Source organism: Abramis brama (assembly GCF_963993115.1).
Source record: "Abramis brama genome assembly, chromosome: 3".
Taxonomy (NCBI): domain Eukaryota; kingdom Metazoa; phylum Chordata; class Actinopteri; order Cypriniformes; family Leuciscidae; genus Abramis; species Abramis brama.
In genome coordinates, this window is record NC_139965.1 from 42,457,853 (window position 1) to 42,480,106 (window position 22,254).

Below are 22,254 nucleotides of genomic sequence, written 5' to 3' on the forward strand. Positions count from 1 at the left end.
CTTGAGATGTATCATCTCGTTTTCGAGGGGGGTCCCTTTTACAGATTAATGGCACTGATTGTCGCTTTGTTGAACTATCAGTTAGCCCTCTTTAGATTAATTAAAATCACTGAGTTTTTTTGAGACATAACTATGATCATCCAACGCACTTTTGATTATCCGATTACTTGCTTCAGAAGTCAATAGTCAAGTCAAGTCACCTTCATTTATATAGCGCTTTTAACAATATGAATTGTTTCAAAGCAGCTTTACAGTGATAATAGGAAATTACAGTAACAGAGATTGTTTTGGCTTTACAGCAGCTCTAGGATAAAGTTATTGTCCAGCTAAAGTTAGTTTTGATTGATTGATTCACTTCCGTTGCGAAGATCATTAGTTATTAACTTAGGGGCCGCTAACACAACACCGCTCTAACAGAAAACCCTCAACGCGCTCCGGGAGCGGCCGCCCATCCGCACAAAACAGTGCCTGGTGGCTCGAGAACGCAGTGTTGACAGAACCTGGCTAATATGGTCATACTTCCTGGTTCTGGTAAGAACTCGAGCTGCTGCATTTTGGACCATCTGTAGTTTGTTTATTAAGCGTGCAGGGCAACCACACGGAAGCAACAATAGTTAGGAAGCGATCCACTTTAGACATTCTACTAACTATGTTACTTTGCAACTACATGTCAACTAACTCTCATTAGAGTATTATTAATTTAGAGTTAGGGTTAGTAGAATAAGATAAGACTTGCAAAGCTACTTATAGTCATTACAATGTATGTGTGTGTGTGTGTGGGGGGGGCATCAAAATAAAGTGTTAGCAGATATTAGCAGACAGTCTACTTGTACTGGTATTTGTCATTTTAATAGTTAGCAGAATGTCTAAAGTGGACTATCAAAATGTTTATGTATTTTATTTATTTTAATAAGTCATTGTTAATTTTCTCATTAAGTAGAAAGTTTTAATTGATATTATTGATTTTAAAACAATCTGTGATTAAAAACAATCTGCCATATGTTCCAGTTTTAGGCAAAACCAACTTTCGGTTAACCTTTAATATAAAGAAATATATTTTGCAATCAGATATCTAGATATCATGATATCAATTAAGGTGAGGGTAAAATCTCATAACATATAACCAACTGTAATAAACCATAAATTATTGATTAAAATACAGAGAAGCGGAAAACCAAGAGTAAACACGATATGCATGCTTTGTGTAAAAAAAAAATGTAACTAAAAAATAAAGTCTTATCATTATAAGTTGTCATATAAAGAAGGTTTATGCTGTAATTCGTTCCCCACATCTGAGAAGGTCCCACACTGTCATGTTACAGCGCTTTCAGGCCTGATATCCCACCACTGCTAAAGGGATTTACTGTGTGCATGTGTGCTGTGACTGGACTAGGATAGAGCCTTCCATAGATTAACACACACACACACACACACACACACACACACACACACACACACACACACACACACACACACACACACACACACACACACACACACACACACACACACACACACACACACACACAGAGCTCACACATGTACACAGCCACACTCAATCCAGCATCCATCCCTCTCAGGGACGTCACAGGAAATAGAATCAAACAACGGTGACCAGAAAGAATCGGAATTTGCCACATCATATTTTCTGGTTGAGAGAACTCTCTTCTTTTTATGTCTGTCTCTCATTTATCTCTCTCACCTTCTCTCTCTCTCACCCCAGTCGTTTCACTGTTTTCCTCTCCTCTCTGACAATAACTTTGCTTTCCTGTCAGTTTATATTAAATTAAAATGTGATAAATTAAATGCAAAAGAGTAATTTATTAGCCAACAATTATTTGGCCAATTTATTGACCAACATATCCAGTAAAATAATAAAAACCTCCTTAAAACAAGACACATTTACTTGTGATGCAACATTGTGCAAGATAAAAAAAACAAATAAAAAAAAACTCTTGAATTAATTTTGAAATATAAATGAGACCTTATGAATATCAGGCCACAAAACGAAAGTTCTGCAGTGATCAACAAACGTCTCATATCAGATTATCAAAACATTAGGCCAAAAACTATAATGTTCTGTTATAAGCCCATTGGATATATAATCATTTAATTCAACTTATAAACACTGAGATCTGAGTCTCAGCAATAGAACATGACAGTTTCAATGGTAATTTTTTATTCACAGTTAAAGAAATTTTCATTTGACCAGTTACTATGGCTACTGTAGATATCTGATGGGTTCATTCAACACCCCAAACATGTATAACACAATGGATCAATGAATAATTTGGGGTAGATGACTGAACTTGATGTCTCATCTCACTTTCAAATCAGTCACACCTGATGTGACTAAGCTGTCATGAAAGGATAAGCAGTTATAGAACGGCTCATCTATGTTGAAGGATGAGACAATGATAAAGCCATGTCACTTAATGCTATAGAGTGTTTGTTAATGTCACCAGAATTTCCAAAAACAAAGACTGTTTCCAGATATGTAATACCAGTATTCCTGTAGCTAAAACATTAGAGCATGACGCTTACAATGCCAGTGTCATGGGTTCAATTCCCTGGGAAAGCAAGAAGTGAAAATATGTGTAACTTGAATGCATGTGGTGGTATAGCGCAAATCTTGAGCTGAAGCGGCTAGTACGCACATTACAAAAACCACCTGTCCTTTTGAAGTATTCCTTCTTTCTTTATGTTATTTTAAACAAGAAAATATAAAAATAAAATAAAATATAAAAATACAATAAGTATGTTGCAACATACCGAAGAAAAAAAATATATCTATAAAGTATTATAAACAATAATTACAATATGTCCGAAAAGGAGCGGGATGAAACAGATTAAGTATTAATGTAAACACAGCCATTTATGTCCTAAGTCTATGTAAACAGATGGGAAAAAACGGATGCGTCAAATATGTGCAGTGAAAATGCAGCCTAAAATAACTGCTGCTGTCTATAATAATTACATGAACTAATTAATAACTAGTTAATACCTAGATATTAGCATTAACTAAACCATATTGACAAGAAAAAGAGAAAACCCTCACTGCACTTGCCGGATAACTTTAGATTTAATAAGCCATTTAGAACTGAGCATGTTAGACTAAAGAAATTCACAATAAAGCTATTTTACTGGCAATACAGTAGTTCGTTTTAATTTCTGAATCGGTTAAGAAATAAACAGCTTAATTTCATGCTGTTAAGACAATGCTAATAATTTAATTAGTTTTATTGTACTTTTGATTACTTTCTTTTCAATTTCTGTATGTTTACTTGAAAACTTGCTATTGTTAAATGCTGCTGTTAGGTAGGCTACTTCGGAAAAAACAAGCATTGTTTACCTCATTTGTGTCTTTGTAATATTGCTTATCATTTGTTTCTTTGTTATTTATTTTATTACTGATTGTCTTGAATAACTTGAATAACTGTTGTCTTGAATAACTATGTTTACTGGACTTTTGGAAGGTTTAATGTTCCATTTGGTAACATCTGGTAACATCTGTACTCACATGTGTTCAATAACTTCTGGTGGTTGTGGTACCGAAATTGGAATAGAGACTTTTTTACTGTGACTAAAGAGATCTAAAAAAAGCGAGAGATCACATGCTCTCTGTTGAAAGTGAATGGGATCATGTCATTTTGATGTGTTGCTTGCAGCATGAACAGGGCTTAAGGATGCATGTTATTGATCTTATTGTGAACAATTAATTTGTGCGTTTTTTTATTTTTTTATTTTATTTACCTCATTATTTTTTATCAAAATGTCTAAACTCTTCTGGTGAAACGTCAGACTTCTCTCTTGTGACTTGAACTTGCCCTTAATTGCAATTGACTGCAAGCTCTGTACAGCATGATTGTTCACTATATGGGTTCCTTGAACTTTCTGCAAATTAAGTTGGGACAAGAGAAAGTATTGTGACAATACACATTTTATCATTAAAGCTATTTAAATTCAGACAAAATATTACAGAAATGAAACAAACTACAAAAATGCAAAGAGTTTTTCATACAATTTTAAAGAAAATGAAGGATTATCACAATTTTCAATGTTACTACATCTAAATGTCACTAATCATCAATGTCAGCTAAATCTAAAAAAATCACAGAATAGGTTTGAATTTAACAAGGCATAGACTTATACATGAAGATCTGTTACTTGAGGGGGTGGTCTTGAAATCAGGTCAAGCCCCACACCAATGTAGCCTCAGTTAAATCTCAGCACGCTGTCGGCGCCAATGGCCACGGTGCCTCTTCTAAGCATTTAATTATCAAATTGCATGATGGAAATCTCCCCACTGCTCCATTCTCTATGACAACAAACATTTGCATTGTAAATATCACTCCAGAGGAGAGGAGGGGAAGAGAGAGATGGATTCCGGGCCATGCTCCCGAGGGCGAATATAAGAGAGACATGCTTTCGCCTTACATGAGCATATCAGTGCTGAGATCACATAATAGTCCCTGAGAAACTTTATCTTTCCAGCCCACAGAGTAAAATCAAAAAAGGTAGAAGGTTAAGAAAGAAAAAAAGAGAAAGAAATCTGTTTGTCTTGAGCTTAATGGTTGCTGTAGAGTATTTACGGCTGTATTACCTGAAATTCAATGCCATAGTTCTCCCTGCAGAAGTCTCGTAGTTTGGGATAGACATGTTCTTTCAGAGCATTTCTCTCTGCTTCTGTATCTGTGACAACAAACAAAACACAAACAAACATGAATATTCAGAAAGGGAAAACAATCATCTGTAAATATTCATACATCTTTGTTTGTAAGTCATAGTTGCCAGATTTACTAATAGCTTGCGCCAGCGCAAACACTTTTTGACGCTAAAAAAACTACTGTCAGGATTTACTAAAGACACGCAGTGAAAAATTAGCGCTGAAAAGACGTGGACAGGGTTATTTTTGCGGCTGACCTTATTGCATATGCATTTGTATGAGTTTCCCTTTCAGACACAACATTTATGGGAGGAGAGTATTTAAATTAATCATGCAAGGTGATTTACTAAGGTTTGCGCTCGTCAATGTACTGGTAGTTGTGCCATTATTTACCGCCCAAAAAAAGCACGTCTTAAACCAGTCGCTACCTGGTAGATTGCGTTGGTCGTTATGGAAATGATCTGACTGCGTCTGTGTCCTTTAATTTGCATGTCGTCAGTAGATCACGTGCAGAACTTTCCACTCCCATCTGCGCTGTTTTGGAATTGCGCTCTCACACTAATTTGCCCTGTTTAGTAAATCTGCCCCTTAATCTGTATATGGATTTATTCAGACTTCTAAAAAAGGTGCAATTACAAAAAAGTGTGTCAATAACAAGGTACAGTGATGGTCTTTGATATTATATCATAGTTTCATTTCATATAATTTGTCGTCTATTATTTACATAATAACATAGCTTTTATTTTAATATTTTAATATTTTAATATATATTTTATATTATATATATATATATATATATATATATATATATATATATATTATATTATATTATATATATATATATATATATATATATATATATATATATATATTTATATTTATATATTTTATTTTAGATTTGGTTTCATTCTTTTAGTAATTTCGTTATGTACTTTTGTAATTTTTTAGCTTCTTTTTTTTTATTACTTAAAAAAAAAAATTATTTCAATTTTAGTTCGTTATTTTAGTACTTCAACTTACAGTTTTTCTCGATTGCTTAAATACTATAACCAGGCTTTTGAACTAAAATTTCAAAACCATAATGCCATTTATCAAAAAGCACACCCATTTCCCTAAACTATAAACACTATTCCCATTTTGACACATGAGTCAGATTTGTTGAACTGTCACTGCAAAACTCTACACACAAATCCCATCATTTCTCATTGCCTACACCATGTCGTCATTTAGAAAGCACTAGCATTCAATATTGTTCACTCAAGTCAGCATAGCTTCAGCTAAATTAGCATACAATTAAGATCTGGATACAATACAAGTAACACTAAGAGTCAAAATTGATCAAACACCAATCAGAACCTTCAATAGATAGATAAAAGGGCCAGAGTTCATTCAGTTTTGGAACAATGGATCCAGAAAGACATTAAGGAAGAGGTTGAGGACACTGGAGTGGAGGAGGAGGAAGGTGAAGGGCAAGGGCAAGGGCAAGGAGACAAGACACTCTAGTTGCCCATGTCTTTGTCCATGGTATGACTATGAGGGAGGCTGGGCTACGAGTAAGGCCAAATTTGAGTCTCTTCACCGTCGCCTCAATCATAAGAACCTTCCGGGAGAAAAACAGGTACAGTAGATGTACTTCAGACTGCTCTGTAACTTTTGAGAGCTGTACTATGTGCTGTTACAACACATACATGTACTGTAGCTGTTGCACTATACTACTGTAAAACTGTTTTTTCCAATTGCTAACACACTAAAATGGCATGCACAGCACAATTATTTAAACTGACACACAGAGAGCAAAACCTCTTCTCAAGTCTCCAAAAGTCTAAACACATTTTCTGCTTTACACACATTTTGCAATTCAAAATGGCACTTTTTAAAAGCACTGAACATGGTTCTCTGCGTAAGACACAACAATCTGACATAAAGTCACATGTTTGCCATTTCAAAACACTGCCATTCAAAATGACACTACATGAGCTGATTGGCCAAAACAGGCCAAACACCTCAATGGTTAACTGTTAACACTTCAATCTTTTTCAGTTTACTGTTTTTTTATGAGCATATTTTTGTTCAGTCCAATGTAAATATATCTGCTGTGCATATGTTGCACTGACTTGTTTGGTGAAAAATAATTTAAAAAAAATGTTTCAACAGTGTGTGTGTATCTGCAAATATTTCTGTGCATGTGAACAATTTGAAATATTTTAGTATTATGGCAAAGCATACTAAAGATGAGAGTGCTTTTCATTATGCTCAACAGTGTGTAGTTGGTTAGACACAATCTGGTAATATGAATGATGTGTATGCCATTTTGTGCAAAAGTTTGATAATGCTATATGTAGTTTTGGCTGCAGTGCTTCATTTTGCAGGATATATTCAGTATTTTGCAGTTTGGGTGTGTGGTTTTGTGAATTGTGTTAAGTATTTTGATAAAACCAGCCTAGTTTGCAAAATTGTGCGTTAGCAATTGGATTTTTTTTTTTTTAAAGAAATCAAATTGCCTCACATACAGATAGAGTTTTCTGAATGCATCCATTTTGTAAAAAGGATGTGTTACAGTTTCAGTAATCAGTACTTCTATTTTTCCAGGACACAGAGACGATGAAATGGAAGAAGCCTGTCAAATATTTCAGTTGATGTGTGCCAGCAGGGAACAGGCATGCAAGAGGATTTTACCCCTCTGCCCGGCTAGGTCCAGTGATGTGGACGAGATTCTCTGGCCTGACCCAGACCAAAGATGGGATGCTGAGGCGGAATAATATATATATTTGTGTGTGTGTGTGTGTGTGTGTGTGTTGTACTGTGTAGTACATGAATGAATAAAAATGTGCCAATGTATCCATTGGTTGTGTCTTTTGTGTTCATCATGTGAAAGGTTTGTGAGGGGGGGACCACTAGCAACATACCAGTTTTGGAAATGTTGTTTTAAATTTATTGCACCAGTGTGTAGACTATGTTGTAGTGTGTGTGTTTGTGAGGGCTTGTGTGTCCTGTTTGAGGGCAAAGTTTGCAAAGAGTGAATGGAGTGTAGAGCTTCATTTTGACCTAAAAATAGAATGTTTGGGGAATTGGATGAGACGTTATGGATTTGCGTTTACTGTTTTGAGAATACGAGGTATAGTTTCAAGAAATGTGTTTAAGCAATCGAGAAAAACTGTATTTTCATTAGTTGCCTAAGCAACATTTTAAATTTTCGTTTTTTTTATTTATTTTTTTTACTTTTCATCTAATATTTATATTTTATTTCAGCCTTTTTTTAAATAAATTTGTAATAGTTATTGCATAATTTTTAGTTAACAACAACAACACTGTTAATGAATGAATACCGTATTTACATAGTACTTCAAACAATTCTGTGGTGTTTCTGTCCAAAATACCACTGCAGTTCTTTCCCTCTCAGATACTTTCCATCATATGCATGAATGCTTATGAGCAAATCACATACAAACACTTCCAAACATCTCTCTTTTAGTCCCTGTCTTTCGCTGTCACTTCAACACTGTTCTTTTCTCAGGGGATAGCTGCCAGCAAGGCTTGAAAACAGAGATTCCCCGGCTTACACTGTAGTCACTACTGTTCTCTGCTGCTAGTAGCAGAGCAAAAACAAGCACGACTTCTGTGATCACATAGACAATCTGGGATTCATAACCTGGAAATAAACAGAAAGTTGCAGGATTTTGAAAATGGTTGTTTATGAAATCTTTCTGTTCACGAGATGACATAAAACTAAGAAGTACTCAAATCAAATAAGTAAATTAGAGACATTGGTGTGACTTGTCTTGGTTCAGATGGTCAATGTTCTTCTTCCGTTGAAGATCATCTCAAATCATGCTGGAGAACCTGATGATCAGGTATGACAAACAAACTTGTGCAGTTCATGCAGCCTGGCTGTCATTAAAGCGAAAGTCATTAAATTATTCAATTATTAATTAATTTGTAGTGAACAAAAGTGTTACATAATACAAATGCAAAATAGCAGCATTTCCACTAATGCCTTCAGAATCTTGCACACAGCAGCAGTGTATGTCGTTGAATATTACATGATGCCCTTTGTCACAGAAAGTCAGGGCAATATGAGACAATATGAGAGTTGACACATTGAGGATACTCAGCCTTACTGTATTTACTACTGTACACAGCTGCTAGTACCAGGGCAAAAATAAACAAACACTCTCAAACACCCCCAGTACCCTATTCACAAACCAATTAAAGCTGCAATTACAAACCTTTGACACCTAAAATAGTCTCTTATACGAATATGAAATTTGCTTTGATAAGACGACACTCTGATTTCAAGGTTGCATAGTAGATGATGCTTACTTAGTCAAACATCTCTTTTTGCATCTTTCTTTCCCTTTCCACACCCTCTATGCCTTTCTTGGTCTGCTACGCTTTGATTTACCTTGGAATGAGAACGAAGGGTAACTGAACTTGATTCTGAAGCATGGTTTTCTCTTCTGCTTGTCAGTATCAGTTTGCTATTGGTCAGGCTCTCTGCTGATAGTTGATATTTCGACAGAGAACGGGAAAATCAGACTGGAGAGCTCTCTGTGGAAGATGAGGCCAATCATGTGCTCTGAACCCTCTGGGTACAGGCAGCAAACGCAGCGTGTCACAGCTCACTACAGCAACTCTATCTGTGTCAGCCTAGTCAAGATTTTTGGCGGCTTTCATGTTTTAAATCTTTTATAACTTTCCATTCAGTTCTTTTTTGGGCTGTCCTAAAAAGTATCTAGTCTCAGCCTATTACTTTTCTCTTGCACTATGTTTTCCTGTGCAATGTTTTGTTCTTTTCCAGACTTTCTCAGTGATAAATGCTTTTTATCTTTCTATACTTTCATCTTCTTTTCACCCTAACAAAAACGATACACTGACTATCCAAGCAAGCAAAGAACTTAAAAACATGTGGTCACAAAAAGGTAGATAACAAGGTGAATTATCTCGTTCACTTTCAAAACCAAGCAGCTTTCTGTTCAACACCGGTGAATTTACATGACCAACTTGAACCCTTCAACTTTAAAATAAGCAAGGGGAAATCTTTCATCCTCACGTGAAATTCATGATTGAAATGACTGGATTTCGCTTACAATACTGGTCAAACAACAGTAAAAGTGACCACACCATTAGACCTTTTATATAAACACAAACGAAACAACAGAGGAGCTTAAACCTGTAACATCACTGGGAAGCTTCTTTTAAAAAGGTTATGGTCTTATAATGAAACGTTGAAATAATCTCCCCACATGCAACAAACCATCCCCAGAACAAAAGAAAATCTTTAGACCACTTTATTGTCCAGTTAGTAGACAAGACACGTATAGACTGGCAAAACACCAGGGAAAAGCACCTCATGAGTAGATACTTTCATATAGTCATAAATGAATTAGCGTGCCACGCACTGGGGAGCACTTTATACAGTGCATTTCCATAACAGATTGAAGCTTTCAAAGTGTATCCATCAGGAAATTGTGTCAAAGACATAGGTTTGAAATGTGCATAGAGAGAAAGAAAAAGAAAGGAAGAAAAATAGAGAGACAGAGAGAAATGATAGAACCATCGGCTATATGAGCCGCTGTACTGGCCTTCACATTTACATGTTGCATGTTTGAAGTGTCTGATATGATTGAGAATGATAAAGAAAGATATAAAAAAGAGGAGAGAAAACTAGTGAGCTCATTCACTATGGGGGTGGGTGGTGCCAGTAAAGCTTTTATTGAACCAGATTGCATTGAATGGATAAAGGAAGGAAAGCGAGGAAAGATGAAGGAGGGCGTCGTGAAAGGCTGTAAGAAATAAAAGACTTGAACAAGACTTATAATTTCTATAATAAAGCCTTGTAGCCCCAATCAAAGCCTGAAAGGCTGACTTTAAACATCTCAGATGTATAGAAGAATTAGATTTTTTTTTAGCTCCCATGCATTTAAAGTGAACTTTAAATTTACTTATAAATAAGCGCACATTGCAGGATTTAAAGTCTGTTCACACACAGAATTCATTTTTACATTCATCTGTTGTTTTTCAATTGTTTTTCTGTCTAAACATATGCTAGATGCTAGATTTTTTACCATTATAACGTATCACATGGTTTTCTTTTTAGATCTTTTTTTTTCCCTTTTCACTCGCTCTATGCCTTGGTCTTGGTCTGCATATAAAGGGTTGGTCTGCATATAAAGGCTGCATATAAGGGTTGAAATAATGCATATAAAATGGCAAAGAAGCTCAGATATCCAATGATAATTAAAGCTTACTTTAATTATCATTGGATATCTGAGCTTCTTTGCCATTTTATATGCATTATTTCAACCCGTCTGAAGCATAGTTTTCTCTTCTACTTGTCTATATCAGTTTGCTATTCTTTAGGCTCTCCACTGATAGAGTGTGGGGTGTGTGTGTGTGTGTGTGTGTGTGTGTGTGTGTGTGTGGGGGGGGGGGGGGGGGTGTTGTGCCTTTTCTGTGCGTTATAGTTAACAGGTCAAAAAATGTCTCGATTTTTTGAAACGCAATAACGCATTCTGTTTGAATTAAAAAAAAAATGTTTGGGTTAGCAATTTTGTCAAAAAGGAATAACTAATGTCACAATCCCTACCCTCCAACCACCTGGCTCCATTTTGGCATGTATTCTAATGTTTCATGTGCCAATCATTTCTCAGTTAATAAAATCAGGTCCTGCAACATATTTATTGTAGCCTGACTACGTCAGACTTCGTACTTCCGCTCAATTTCATTTCGCTTCTGTACTCAGTCTGAGACAGCGTCAGAGCTTTCCGTTTTCCTCCGGCCTGAAAACAGCCGGCCAATCAACGAACAGAGGGTGGGCTGAGAGCCGTGACGTAGACGCTGATTGTACCGTGGATGCGTAGATTTACTTCACATAATCTGCAAAAGTCGTTCACAGCCATGTTCACTCCAGTATTTCGCTCGATGGTTTTGTTTTCGCATCATACATGTGTTTACAGTGGAAGTTAGATGCGGCTGAGCATGCGCATAACACACGCCATAACCAAACGTTATGTGATTGGCTTACGGGTAACCAATGATTTTAAACTTCAGACAAGCGCCCCCCTGCGAGAAAGAAAACGCTTTTCAATTATGCCATGCCAGACTCTGTCTACGAAGTAAAGCGAAGTAGCAGAGTTTGGTATTACCAGGCTATATTTCTTGTTGAATATTCTCGAATGTACAGAGCCCTACACAACCAAGTAATTGTGGCTACAAATTAAGAATTTGTTCCCACAAGTTATATTTACAAACCTACATTTTAGAACTGAATGGTATGTATGGTCTAGCAAAAATAGATGCCACATTACCATCAATGACATTTCTTTATAGTCACTTAATGTTTTAAACGCCTTAATAGTTTATGAATATTGGTGTCATTTAGAATCTCAAGCAGCAAGCGTGCATCTCACTCTCAGTGCTATGTCTGTTCCTGTCTATAATCTGGGTTAAAGCCTTTGTTCACTCCCTCCCATGGGGCTCTCACATGTGTCTCCAGCAGCACGGGCTCTGAACGGATGGTCGCATATAGATGAGCTCAGTATTGATACAGCTGTCTGATGCTGAAGCACAAGACTCTGAGGGATTAGGTGAGGTCGCAAGATGGAGGACGATGGAACGAGAATTGCTCCCCATCAAAGGCGCCTGACCAAGTGTGCTTAACGACTGAGTGAAATCCCATCTGTGACTAAAACACGTTCCTGTTGGCAATCCATTAGCTACATGGCATTAGTAAACTAATTACCAAAAGCTCAAAGGCAAAAAAATTATCTGAATATTCAAAGCACATAATTATCCATCATCATAAGCCATTTGAGTGTTTTTTGAATGCAATGCTTATGAAATAATGCTGCATTAAAGGTGAAGAGTGTTAATCTTTTCTATGTTAAAATACTATCAACGTTTAACATGCTGATACGACTATAAATAAGCAGTTTGATATTCCCGAAAAGTATCAAACTGTTCGTTCAAACTGTTCGACTATCCCAAAACAGCAATACTGACTCAACCAAGGATGTCTATCATAGCTTAAGAACGATATCTCAATGGCAATTGCTCAGCTGGCGTAGGTCTGCTATCTCTGCTCATGGGAATTGTTTTTGAGCCAATCACTTGAGCTGTAATTTAATGCCATGTGACTAATCACTTTGGAGCCTTTGAAAATGAAGTCACGACAATGCTAACTGGCTGATGTCTCCAAGAACCCTTCTTACAGTTTTAAAAGTGCATTCAGTAGTTATTTTGCTAGCGCTAACATTGCTGTTCTTTGTGTACTTCAAGTAGCGATAACACAATAGTGTAAGATACTGTACTGCCATCTACTGATGTGGATCAGTACGATTGTCTCTGAGTTTTATGTAAATTAAACTGATACTAGTACATTTTAGAGAGCGGTTTACACAATAATTACCTCACCGAACCAACAAAAAATGGCAACTTGGGCAACACTACTCAAATCTTTTTATCTTGTGTATGCCGTACCAATGTTTATGCTTGTGTTTTGTCTAGAGACCTTTTCTGCTTCTTAGGCCGTACAAGTACTGATTTTCCCATTGTCTTGACTGGTAAAGGACGATAATAAGTGTGTTCCATTGTCTAATTTTAGCTCTTCGCATCATATAGAGAGGCTGCAGCAAATGAGCGTGAAACCATTCAGAGGATTACTTCTTTATGCGTAAAACTTTTTAAATTTGCACTGCACTACTGAATGCACCTTTAAAAGCACTCAAAAAATCTACAATGTAATTTTTTTAAACTGTCATAAATAAAGAGAGATGCTTTTCAGCCACAGAGCGTGTCATTGTGACATCCACCAACAGCCTCAATTGAACCTAAAATTGAAATAGTTATACATTCAGAGAATTTTACATAGTGACTTTTTCAGCCTAGGCTCATTGGGAAAATGTACCAAGGTTATTGGTCCATCGCGTTTTTAAAAACTGTACACCTACATTAAAACCTAAACCTACCTAATAAGAGTTAACAAAAGCAAATGTGACATAAAAACACGATTGCTGAAGCAACCATGCCCTTTTAGCTTGATTCTAGTCATCTTTGAACTCTTTTGTCGTAACTCATGTTTCACGGGATTTGTACCTGAGTTCTTCACATCACAAGAACAATTCTGTACCAGCTGAGCAACCGAGCAAGCTTAATATGTAAGAAAAGCCAAACATATGGAGCTGGTCAAGTGATGCCAACTCCAGAGTATTCGTTGACAAATCGTGCACTATGGTAAAAAGTGTTTTGAGGTCATAATATAATATTTTGCAAGGAGCTGCGTGAAAATAAGTCTATCATAATATACATTATGATGAATAAAATCATAATTTTGTATGAAAAGGATAAAATGAGCTTGCTGTTTTACTGCCTCCAGTGTTCATTTCTTTTGGAAACTGCAGCGGTATGTATTTGTCCAGGTACGTATTTTTCGTACACTATAGTTGTATTGGTACATATTTTGCATTTCGCAGAAATGTTGCCTCAGGTATGTTTTTCCAATGAGCCTGTGTTGAATGAATGAATGAATGAATGAATGAATGAGGCATTTATATAACGCTTTCATATGTACTACTGTACACCCAAAGCGCTTTACAATCCAGTCAGGATCCACTTGGATGATGCGACAGCAGCCACAGTACAATGGCGCCAGTGCGCTCACCACACACCAGCTATAGGTGGAGAGGAGAGAGAGTGATAGAGCCAATTCAGTGGAAGGGGATTATTAGGAGGCCATGATTGGTAAGGGCCATTGGATGTGTTGATTTAACCCATTTAACCCAGCATGGAAAACAATCTGAATACACCATAATAAATCACGACAGCATGCTGTTATAACACGGTGGCGTTAAATTCAAGGTCCCTAAAGCAGAATAAAACTCCTGCACATAAAACTCTAGTTGCCCTTGGTTACCCTACAAAAAGACAAACAACAATAAAAACAAACATATAAATGTTATCACATTCATTTCCTCAAAGCCTCAATCTCAACCTCAGCAAGACTCCAGCAACTGCTCTCTTAACTGCCCCTAGTAGACCCCCTAAATCACAAAGCTGACTTCTCCAATAGCTCTAACCCAATTGAAATCATTCCTCTCATGTTGGGGGATGTATAAGAGTGAGAATAGTAAGACATAACAGTAGTTATGAGTCTCTGCGTGCAAGGCCAACTCCCTTTTTGTAAATCTGTGATGTATAAATTGCTCCCTCTAGTGCTTAAGGGGGAAGAGCATTGCACCAAAGCCCAGCTGGCTTGTTCAGCCACTGAAAGTGTCATTAACTCTCTACCTTGACATCACCTCTATGTTGTGCATCTACAGGTTCAGTACATTAGATTCCACACTCCACCTCACACTCTCTCAGTCAGCACACACACCGTTACCTCTGCCTCTCTCTAAACCATCTTCAAGTAGTGGACTTTCCAGGGCTTTTGACCAGAACAAAATCTCTCTAATCTCCTATTTCAGCAGAAAATTGGGTTCAGGCTCACTCTATTTACAATATTCCAGTATAAGACCAAGTTGCACTGCATAAATTCATTGAAGGTTGAATGTGATTATACAAAATGGTATTTCAACGTGGAAACTATTTTATTTTAAATTAAAACTATTTAACTTAGCTGAAATTAGCTTCATTAAATGAAAAATAAAACTGCAAAAAATAACAACCATTTCAAGCAGGTTTTCTGAAAAACGCCATATGGCTGCTACTGGCCAAACAAACAAATAGTCCTGCCCCAAGCTCACACATTGGTTGAGCCAATGTTGCTGTATCGGCTGGTCAGAATACTCAAACAAATTGAACAGTGTTTGACAGCACTACAGAGCCACACTGTTTACACTTTTCAGGAAAATCAATCTACTGCATGAATGACTTATTTATTGTCTCTTCATATTAAATTAGGGTATATGAGAAAGTATTTAACATGACACATTCCAACTTATAATTTAAAATAATTATAAAATAAGTAACTTATATAATAAGTTTGTTCACACTTTATATATGTTCTAACATTAAATATCTACAAAATGGATTTACTGTGTAACTATGTTCTGGAAAATTCCCACATTTACTGCTAATGAGTTTGAGGTATGTTTAGAGTTATGGTTGGGGTTAAGTATATTGTAACAAATGGAAAGTACATAGTAGTTATAATATTAATATTATAATATATATATATATATATATATATATAATTGATACTATTATTTACCAGTAAAAAATGGCCTGTTTTTTTATTTATTATTATTAATAATGCATGTAACCACATCCATGTGCATTAGGAACGAGTGCATCTACAGGTGGAATATGACGAGGTCGCCTATGTTATAGCTGCATTTTAGAGGAGTCTTTATCGTGAATCCTTCAGCTTGAAAGGTCATCATTTTAAGACGTCCTTGCGCCGATCTAATTTATTCACCGGTATCTTCCATCCTTTCACTTCATTCTCACCTCTCTGCGCTCATTTCTCCATTCCTCTTTCTCTATCTCCCTCCTAACCCATTTTATACTTTCCCTTGGCTTGTTTACTCCTAGATTAGAAGACTATTTTAAGGTCTCCCTGCAGCCCATATTTAAATCTATGACTGCATACTGTATGTGCCGCCTAGTTCCCCTGGCACTCATTAAATCTGAGGTCAATTCTAAGTAGCCCTGGGTTTAAGCCTTAAGATGTAAAAATGAGCAATCGATGGTGGAAATGATGACCGATTTCTCAGGATAGGAGCAAGAAATTCCCACTCTGTTAAGCACAGCCACGAGCAAACTGAAGACTAAGAGCTCCCCTATATTAATATTAGAGACTGTATGACTGTAAAGCAGCACAGTATTTTGTGTCACGGTTGCTTGGCCAGTGTTTTTGTGGACTGTTGAAACCCATGTTCAGTGCTGAGACAGACGGCTCCACTAACTGCTGTCACTGCTGCTCTTGTCAAAGCACACGGGACAGCGGTCCTGCAGACATTAGCAATGGCCATATCTCTTAGGATGGCAGCATGTGTTATGAAACGGCATGATGTGGAACTGTCATTGCCATCTGAATTCATTACTGAAAAATCTCTTTCATTAACACATTGGATGATAAAGCACGTCTAGCACATCGCTCGCGCATTAACAGGTGTCAGTCTGGTTGACAGAACAGTGTGTTTGTGCACTGCCGTCAGTATGGTCCTTGGGTCCAGGTGATTCTCAAGTTCTCATACACACATATTCATGCACCTGTCATGAATAGTCTAAACTATTTAGAAATGAAAGATATTTGATCTTAGGAACTCCAAAATGGTGCCTCGTCATCACATTGGCAGAACCTTCTGGAGAACCTCTAGGCCCAATTTTAAAGGTAAGTTCTCTGGGGAATGTGCAAAATTGAGAACTCTAAAGACCATAAACGGTTCCTCCAGTAAGCTCATTATTAGGAAAGGATATTTGGTGCACCTTTAAATGACTTCTTTGAGTGTGGCACTATGAAGAACCCAAAGAATTATTATTTTTTTTCTTCACATTTACAGTGAGGGAAAAACCTACTTACCATCAGGGTTGGCACAGATGAAGACCCGGACGCTCCTGCCCGTGGGGACATGGAACGGTGGGAGTGCAAGGACGTTCCCACTAATGGCTGCCTTACGCAGAGCAGATTCACGGGGACAGGGCTGCCTGCTGCCCACTACGGACGGCCACATGGGTGGCGACTTCCAGCGAGGCTGCAAACAGAATTTAACAACTTTAGAAATCCAGGACTGGAATGGATGGATGGTTGCGTATGGACACACAATTTGGTGGAATCTCTTTAAGACTGAGAATGTGGTCACATTTGCAAAAAAAATTCACTATTGTCAATAGTGTAATGAATTATAAAGCACAGTTGGCACTTTCAACCCAGGCAAATTTCTGATGTCATTGTGATGAATCTGAGTAACCAACTTGAACTAGTTACAAAATCAGTTTGGAGAAATCTTTGAGCCTCACATGAAATTTCGTGTGGATTCCTATTAAAATGACTGGTTTTCGCCTGTGGAAATCTGCTGAACAGTGGTAAACATGACCGCACCTTGACAATCAAGCACTAGTTTCTATTCAGAAGCAGTTCCATTTGAATTTACACCGCAAAACTTACAGCGACCAGTGTAGTCTGATTCCTGTAACAATTACTCTCGATACAGTTCTTTTAAGTTTATCAAAAATATAAAGCATGGCCAGACTCCCAAAACAGTAGTCTTATGAGCTGCTTTGTTTTAATTAATAAAAAATTACATTCACACAGTCAAGTGTTTGGGATTAACAAACATATATTAAAGGGTGTGACTGTATAAACAAATTACTGATGTCAAGTGTCTTTTCAAATCTCTATTTTCGTAACCATAGTGACAGTGGCTGAATTCGGAACAGCATACTAGATTTGACAGATGAACTGGCATCCTAGATTGGATTCGTTTATTCAATGAGAAAGATTTGCTATGGCTCGTAAGATTTTCTAGATTTTTTAATCTTTTAAATAATCCATGTTGTGCAAGCACAGGCTACTAAAGGCTATATCGCAGAAATAGTAAGAAGTATTTGACTAAAGAAAAGATGGTGGCGTCCATAACACGTAAATAGTTAACACTATTAAACAACCTTATTGAATAAATGAGTAAATACCCGTAAATTGTAGCCTAGTGAATGAAGTTCACGGTTCCGCACAAGTTCACTTGATTGTCAGTTGTTCAAATTAAAGGGAGTCAGTTTGGTATTAAAATGAGGTTGTCACTGGTTAATCACTGAACGGATGTGTAAAAGTAAACGTATTTAGCATTATCTTAACGATTTACAACCTTATCTGCAGCTGTGTGAACGTGGACAAAACAAATAAGCCGGTGTTACACCTTAGTCTAGCTGTGACCCATCGAAATTCTGTGACCGTAGTAGGCGTTATACGGTATGGTCAAAGCGTCAAAACGCTTGATTGCGTTCCAATGTGCTCTTGTCTTTTTCCAGCTCGTTTATAGAACGCTGTCAAGTTGAAATAAATTCCCCCAAATGTTGTAGGCTACTTAATTTATTTAAAGATACACATTATGAGTTTTGTTAGCTGTATGCATTTGAATGAATGAATGAATGCATGAATGAAATGGCATTTGTATCTTACTTAGTTAATTGTATTTTACTTAGTAACTGTAGTTAGGGCCAATTATTTGCTAAAAGTATAGGCAAATTAAATGTCTGTGTAAACGTTATTTGTAATTCCTATATTACCTATATTTATTATAGAAATGCATGCAACATACCGATGAATGCAATTACAAATCGGATTTTTCTTTATTAGCCTATACTAAGAGGAAGAGCCGTCAGGAAACTGAATCGTTAAAAGGAAACAGAATCGCATCCAGAATCGATTCCCATTTCTAATTAATTGTAAATGACTTATGTTTGAGCAATGCCTGCAATTGCCTTTGTAAGAAGGCACACAAGAGCATGTAGCCTATACTTTCTCACTTTATCATTATAAAGTGTTAATTTCAGTGTGTTATTTTCAGTGTTAATGGTGTAGCCAAAAAAAAAAAAAAAAAAAAAAAAAAAACGCGTAAACGCACCCGGTCACGAACTGCATCTCCGCACAAATGGAACGAACAATCGATTAATGTCTGTCTCAGCAAACAACGAATCTTAATCCTTGTTTCTAAGAGTTGAAGATAGATTTGTCTTAGTCGCGTTTCATGCCTTAACATTACACCTGAAACGCATCCGAAGACGATAAAGTTGCGCGTTGATCGTACAGTAAAGCCAATGCCAAACAAAATAAACTCAGCCGCACTTCAACACACACCGAATGCAGGCAGCATGCTCGCACAGTAACACACTTGAAGTGCTTACGTTCATCCTCTTCATCCTGAAGCCGTATCACACAATATCCGAGCAGGTATCCGCGGAAATCAGCGGAGACGGCGATACAAACGCCCATTCAATATTTTTGACCGAAAATCAGTCCCAGGGGACCAGAAGAGTGACGGTCGCTGGCCAAACCCCGGCGGTCCGCATCTTCCTCGTGCCGTGTCTTATAAAGCTCCGCGCACAGCGTTTTCTGTCCGCAGTGCTTGAGGAAAACACAAGTGAGGTGACAGAGATGAGAGTAGAGGGATATTCCTCTCATCGCCAGCTGTCTCTTAATGCGCAGCGGCGAGCAGGAGTACGAGAGGAGGAGGAGGAGCGCTCTGAATTCATTATCAATAAATGCTTCTCTTTCGCAGCGCGCTGGAAGTTTAAGTGAATTGAATTAAACGTAATTGATTGGACTGCATTGCTGCTCGCGCTCGGGGAAATGCTCAAACCTCGCCTATTTTCTTCGCAAATATGGACCAAAGAATGCAATTCTTTCGGCTATTGCGCAGAAATAACAAGTGCTACATTTTTTTTTTATATAAAACAAACATGTTCTGGTAGATTACAGACAGAAAATACCATTAAAAAAAAAAGGACAGAAACATTTCTCGTCTCCCATCCTTGTCAGGTCTGCTGGCTGGTTTTAGAGGGTTTCTGACCACTTTTCAGCTGGTCAGACTGGAAGACCAGCTTAAACCAGACAAGACAAGCAGTTTAGGCAGTATATATAATGCGCTCTGTTCTTTGGCACATTTCAAATATCACTCAGAGCAGAGATTTATCTTGAGGTTAACCTGGACAAGTCCGCTGCTGACTGCAAGCAGATGTTAGCAACTTCCAGAGAAAAAGCTTAAAATTGCACGAATGCCTTGGTTAGTCATAACATTCAAAGTATTCAAACTATCTATCCATCTCTGCAAAATCTGTAAAAAGGCATTTCATATGGCTTCAAACCTATAAAATAGAACAAGCGGATATCATCAAACACATGGTTATTAAATCAAACATTAGTTTAGTTAATATATATTGTTAGTTAAAATAAGTAACTTACTGTTCTCAACGATTGCTGTGCTGTTTCCTCTCTGTGTCCTTTTATCACTGTGCTCTAATATAAAGGGCTAGACCCTCTGTGTGAGGCGCACATGAACACTGCGAAAAGAAAGGTGCTGAATCTGGCAACCAGCAGTGGCTTAACCTTTCTTTCCTTCCCTCTTCCTGTAAAGCTGTAATCCCTCCAAGGCGGAAGGAACTGCCCTCTTCTGATTCCAGTTCGGTTTTGCAGCCCCTCTCGTAGTGGTGTTGGCCATGTTTGGGTGGTTAGTGCTGATCACAGAGCAGTGCGAAAGATCCTAACCTCTCACATACCGAGCAGTGTGAAGCTAATGTGGTGGGGTTTTGTTTAAACAGTCCCAGCATGCCATGGGCAATTAGGGAAAGTGAAGTGTTGACACACACAACATTTTTATATGGATCCCACTGAATGATTGCAAAACATGCTGAAAACACTGCTTTGAGGTTTTGTAGTAACAGCACAAGTTGAGCAAATGCACACACAAACAGCCTTCATTCTGACCATATAATCTACATCTGCAATAATGTGGATGTATCATTATGCATCATTACAGAAGCAGCCATGCAAAGAGAACAACTCTATAGGGACAATGCGGTCCTTTTGAATTATGGTTATCTAATCAGACTCAATGCTTTTTTGAGAATGCCACACCAATGCATTACAGCTTTTGAGAGTGAATATGTTTGTTTGTTTGCAGAAATGCAAATTTCTTGTGAATGGAGATATAATTTGTACATAAAACATGTGCAATGAGCATTACAGAGCGAGAGACAAGCAAGAGATAGCATAAGTAGGGTTATGTCTATGTCTATATGTGTGTGCGCACACATGCATGTTTGTGCATTCATCCTCGTATACCGACATTGTCACCAGAGACACCCACTAGCCAATGAGACCCATAAATCAAAGCCCAACTTCCTTTATTTTTCCCATGCCCGTCCTTTGTCTGCTCAAAAGCACCCTATGCAGCTGCTATACCACCAGCACATCCTCGCCTCAAGATAACCCCTCTACAGATCGATACCCTCAATCCCCAGACAAATGCATGCACAGCTTCCATAGCAGGCCAGAAAGAGGCTTTGTCTCCCTCTCTGAATCCATTGAGTGTGAGAACATTTTGCCCCAGTCTGAGATTGTAAGAGAGTCAAGGTGAAAGTGTGTGACCAAAGAGAAAGTGTCCGAGGATTTGTGCTGAAAAGACATTCATTGATGGATGACCCATTGACACTTTAGCAATTTAGGAGAGAGTTTAACAGAGTGGAATAGATTTTGGCATGAAATACATTTGCCGGCTGAGTTGAGAAAGCTAATATGTGTGGACAGAAGTATTCAGAGTCAGACTGATGTAATTTCTGGTAATGTTTGTGAAGTATTGGGGGTGTTTCATAATGCAGTTTTCTTGTTATGCTGGAGTATTGAGCCACTTTGTCTCCTGTTGTATAAAGGCATTAGTGTAATTTTGTTTGTTGTGGACTTCGGGAAAAAATGCAAAAACACAGAAACATTTTGAAAGACACACAACATGGAGAGATTCAAGTGGAACTATTTTTTAACACATTACTATGCAGAATTAATGGTGTTGTCTTCAATCTGTCCTATTCAGCAGTATGGAGAGTCTGTGGATAATTCAGAACCACGGACAGCACCTTGAAGCTAGAGCAGAAGC

The 22,254-nt window shown here is 37.5% G+C and overlaps 1 protein-coding gene across 2 annotated transcripts in view; it reads right to left on the minus strand.

Moving 5' to 3' along the window:
- The window catches only part of nwd2 (NACHT and WD repeat domain containing 2), a 72,093-nt gene extending 51,426 nt beyond the window's left edge, over positions 1-20,667 (minus strand). The window contains exons 1-3 of one of the 2 annotated variants that reach the window (XM_084108325.1): positions 20,568-20,667; positions 17,190-17,361; positions 4,604-4,692 (exon numbers count right to left, since the gene is read on the minus strand). In XM_084108325.1, coding sequence (XP_083964451.1) covers positions 4,604-4,692; positions 17,190-17,340 — 240 coding nt within the window. In that variant the 5' untranslated portion in view covers positions 17,341-17,361; positions 20,568-20,667. Of the gene's footprint in view, positions 1-4,603; positions 4,693-17,189; positions 17,362-19,510; positions 19,640-20,567 lie in introns of those variants that run through there. The other variant, XM_084108324.1, reaches the window with a different exon arrangement.
- Positions 20,668-22,254: the final 1,587 nt, after the last annotated feature.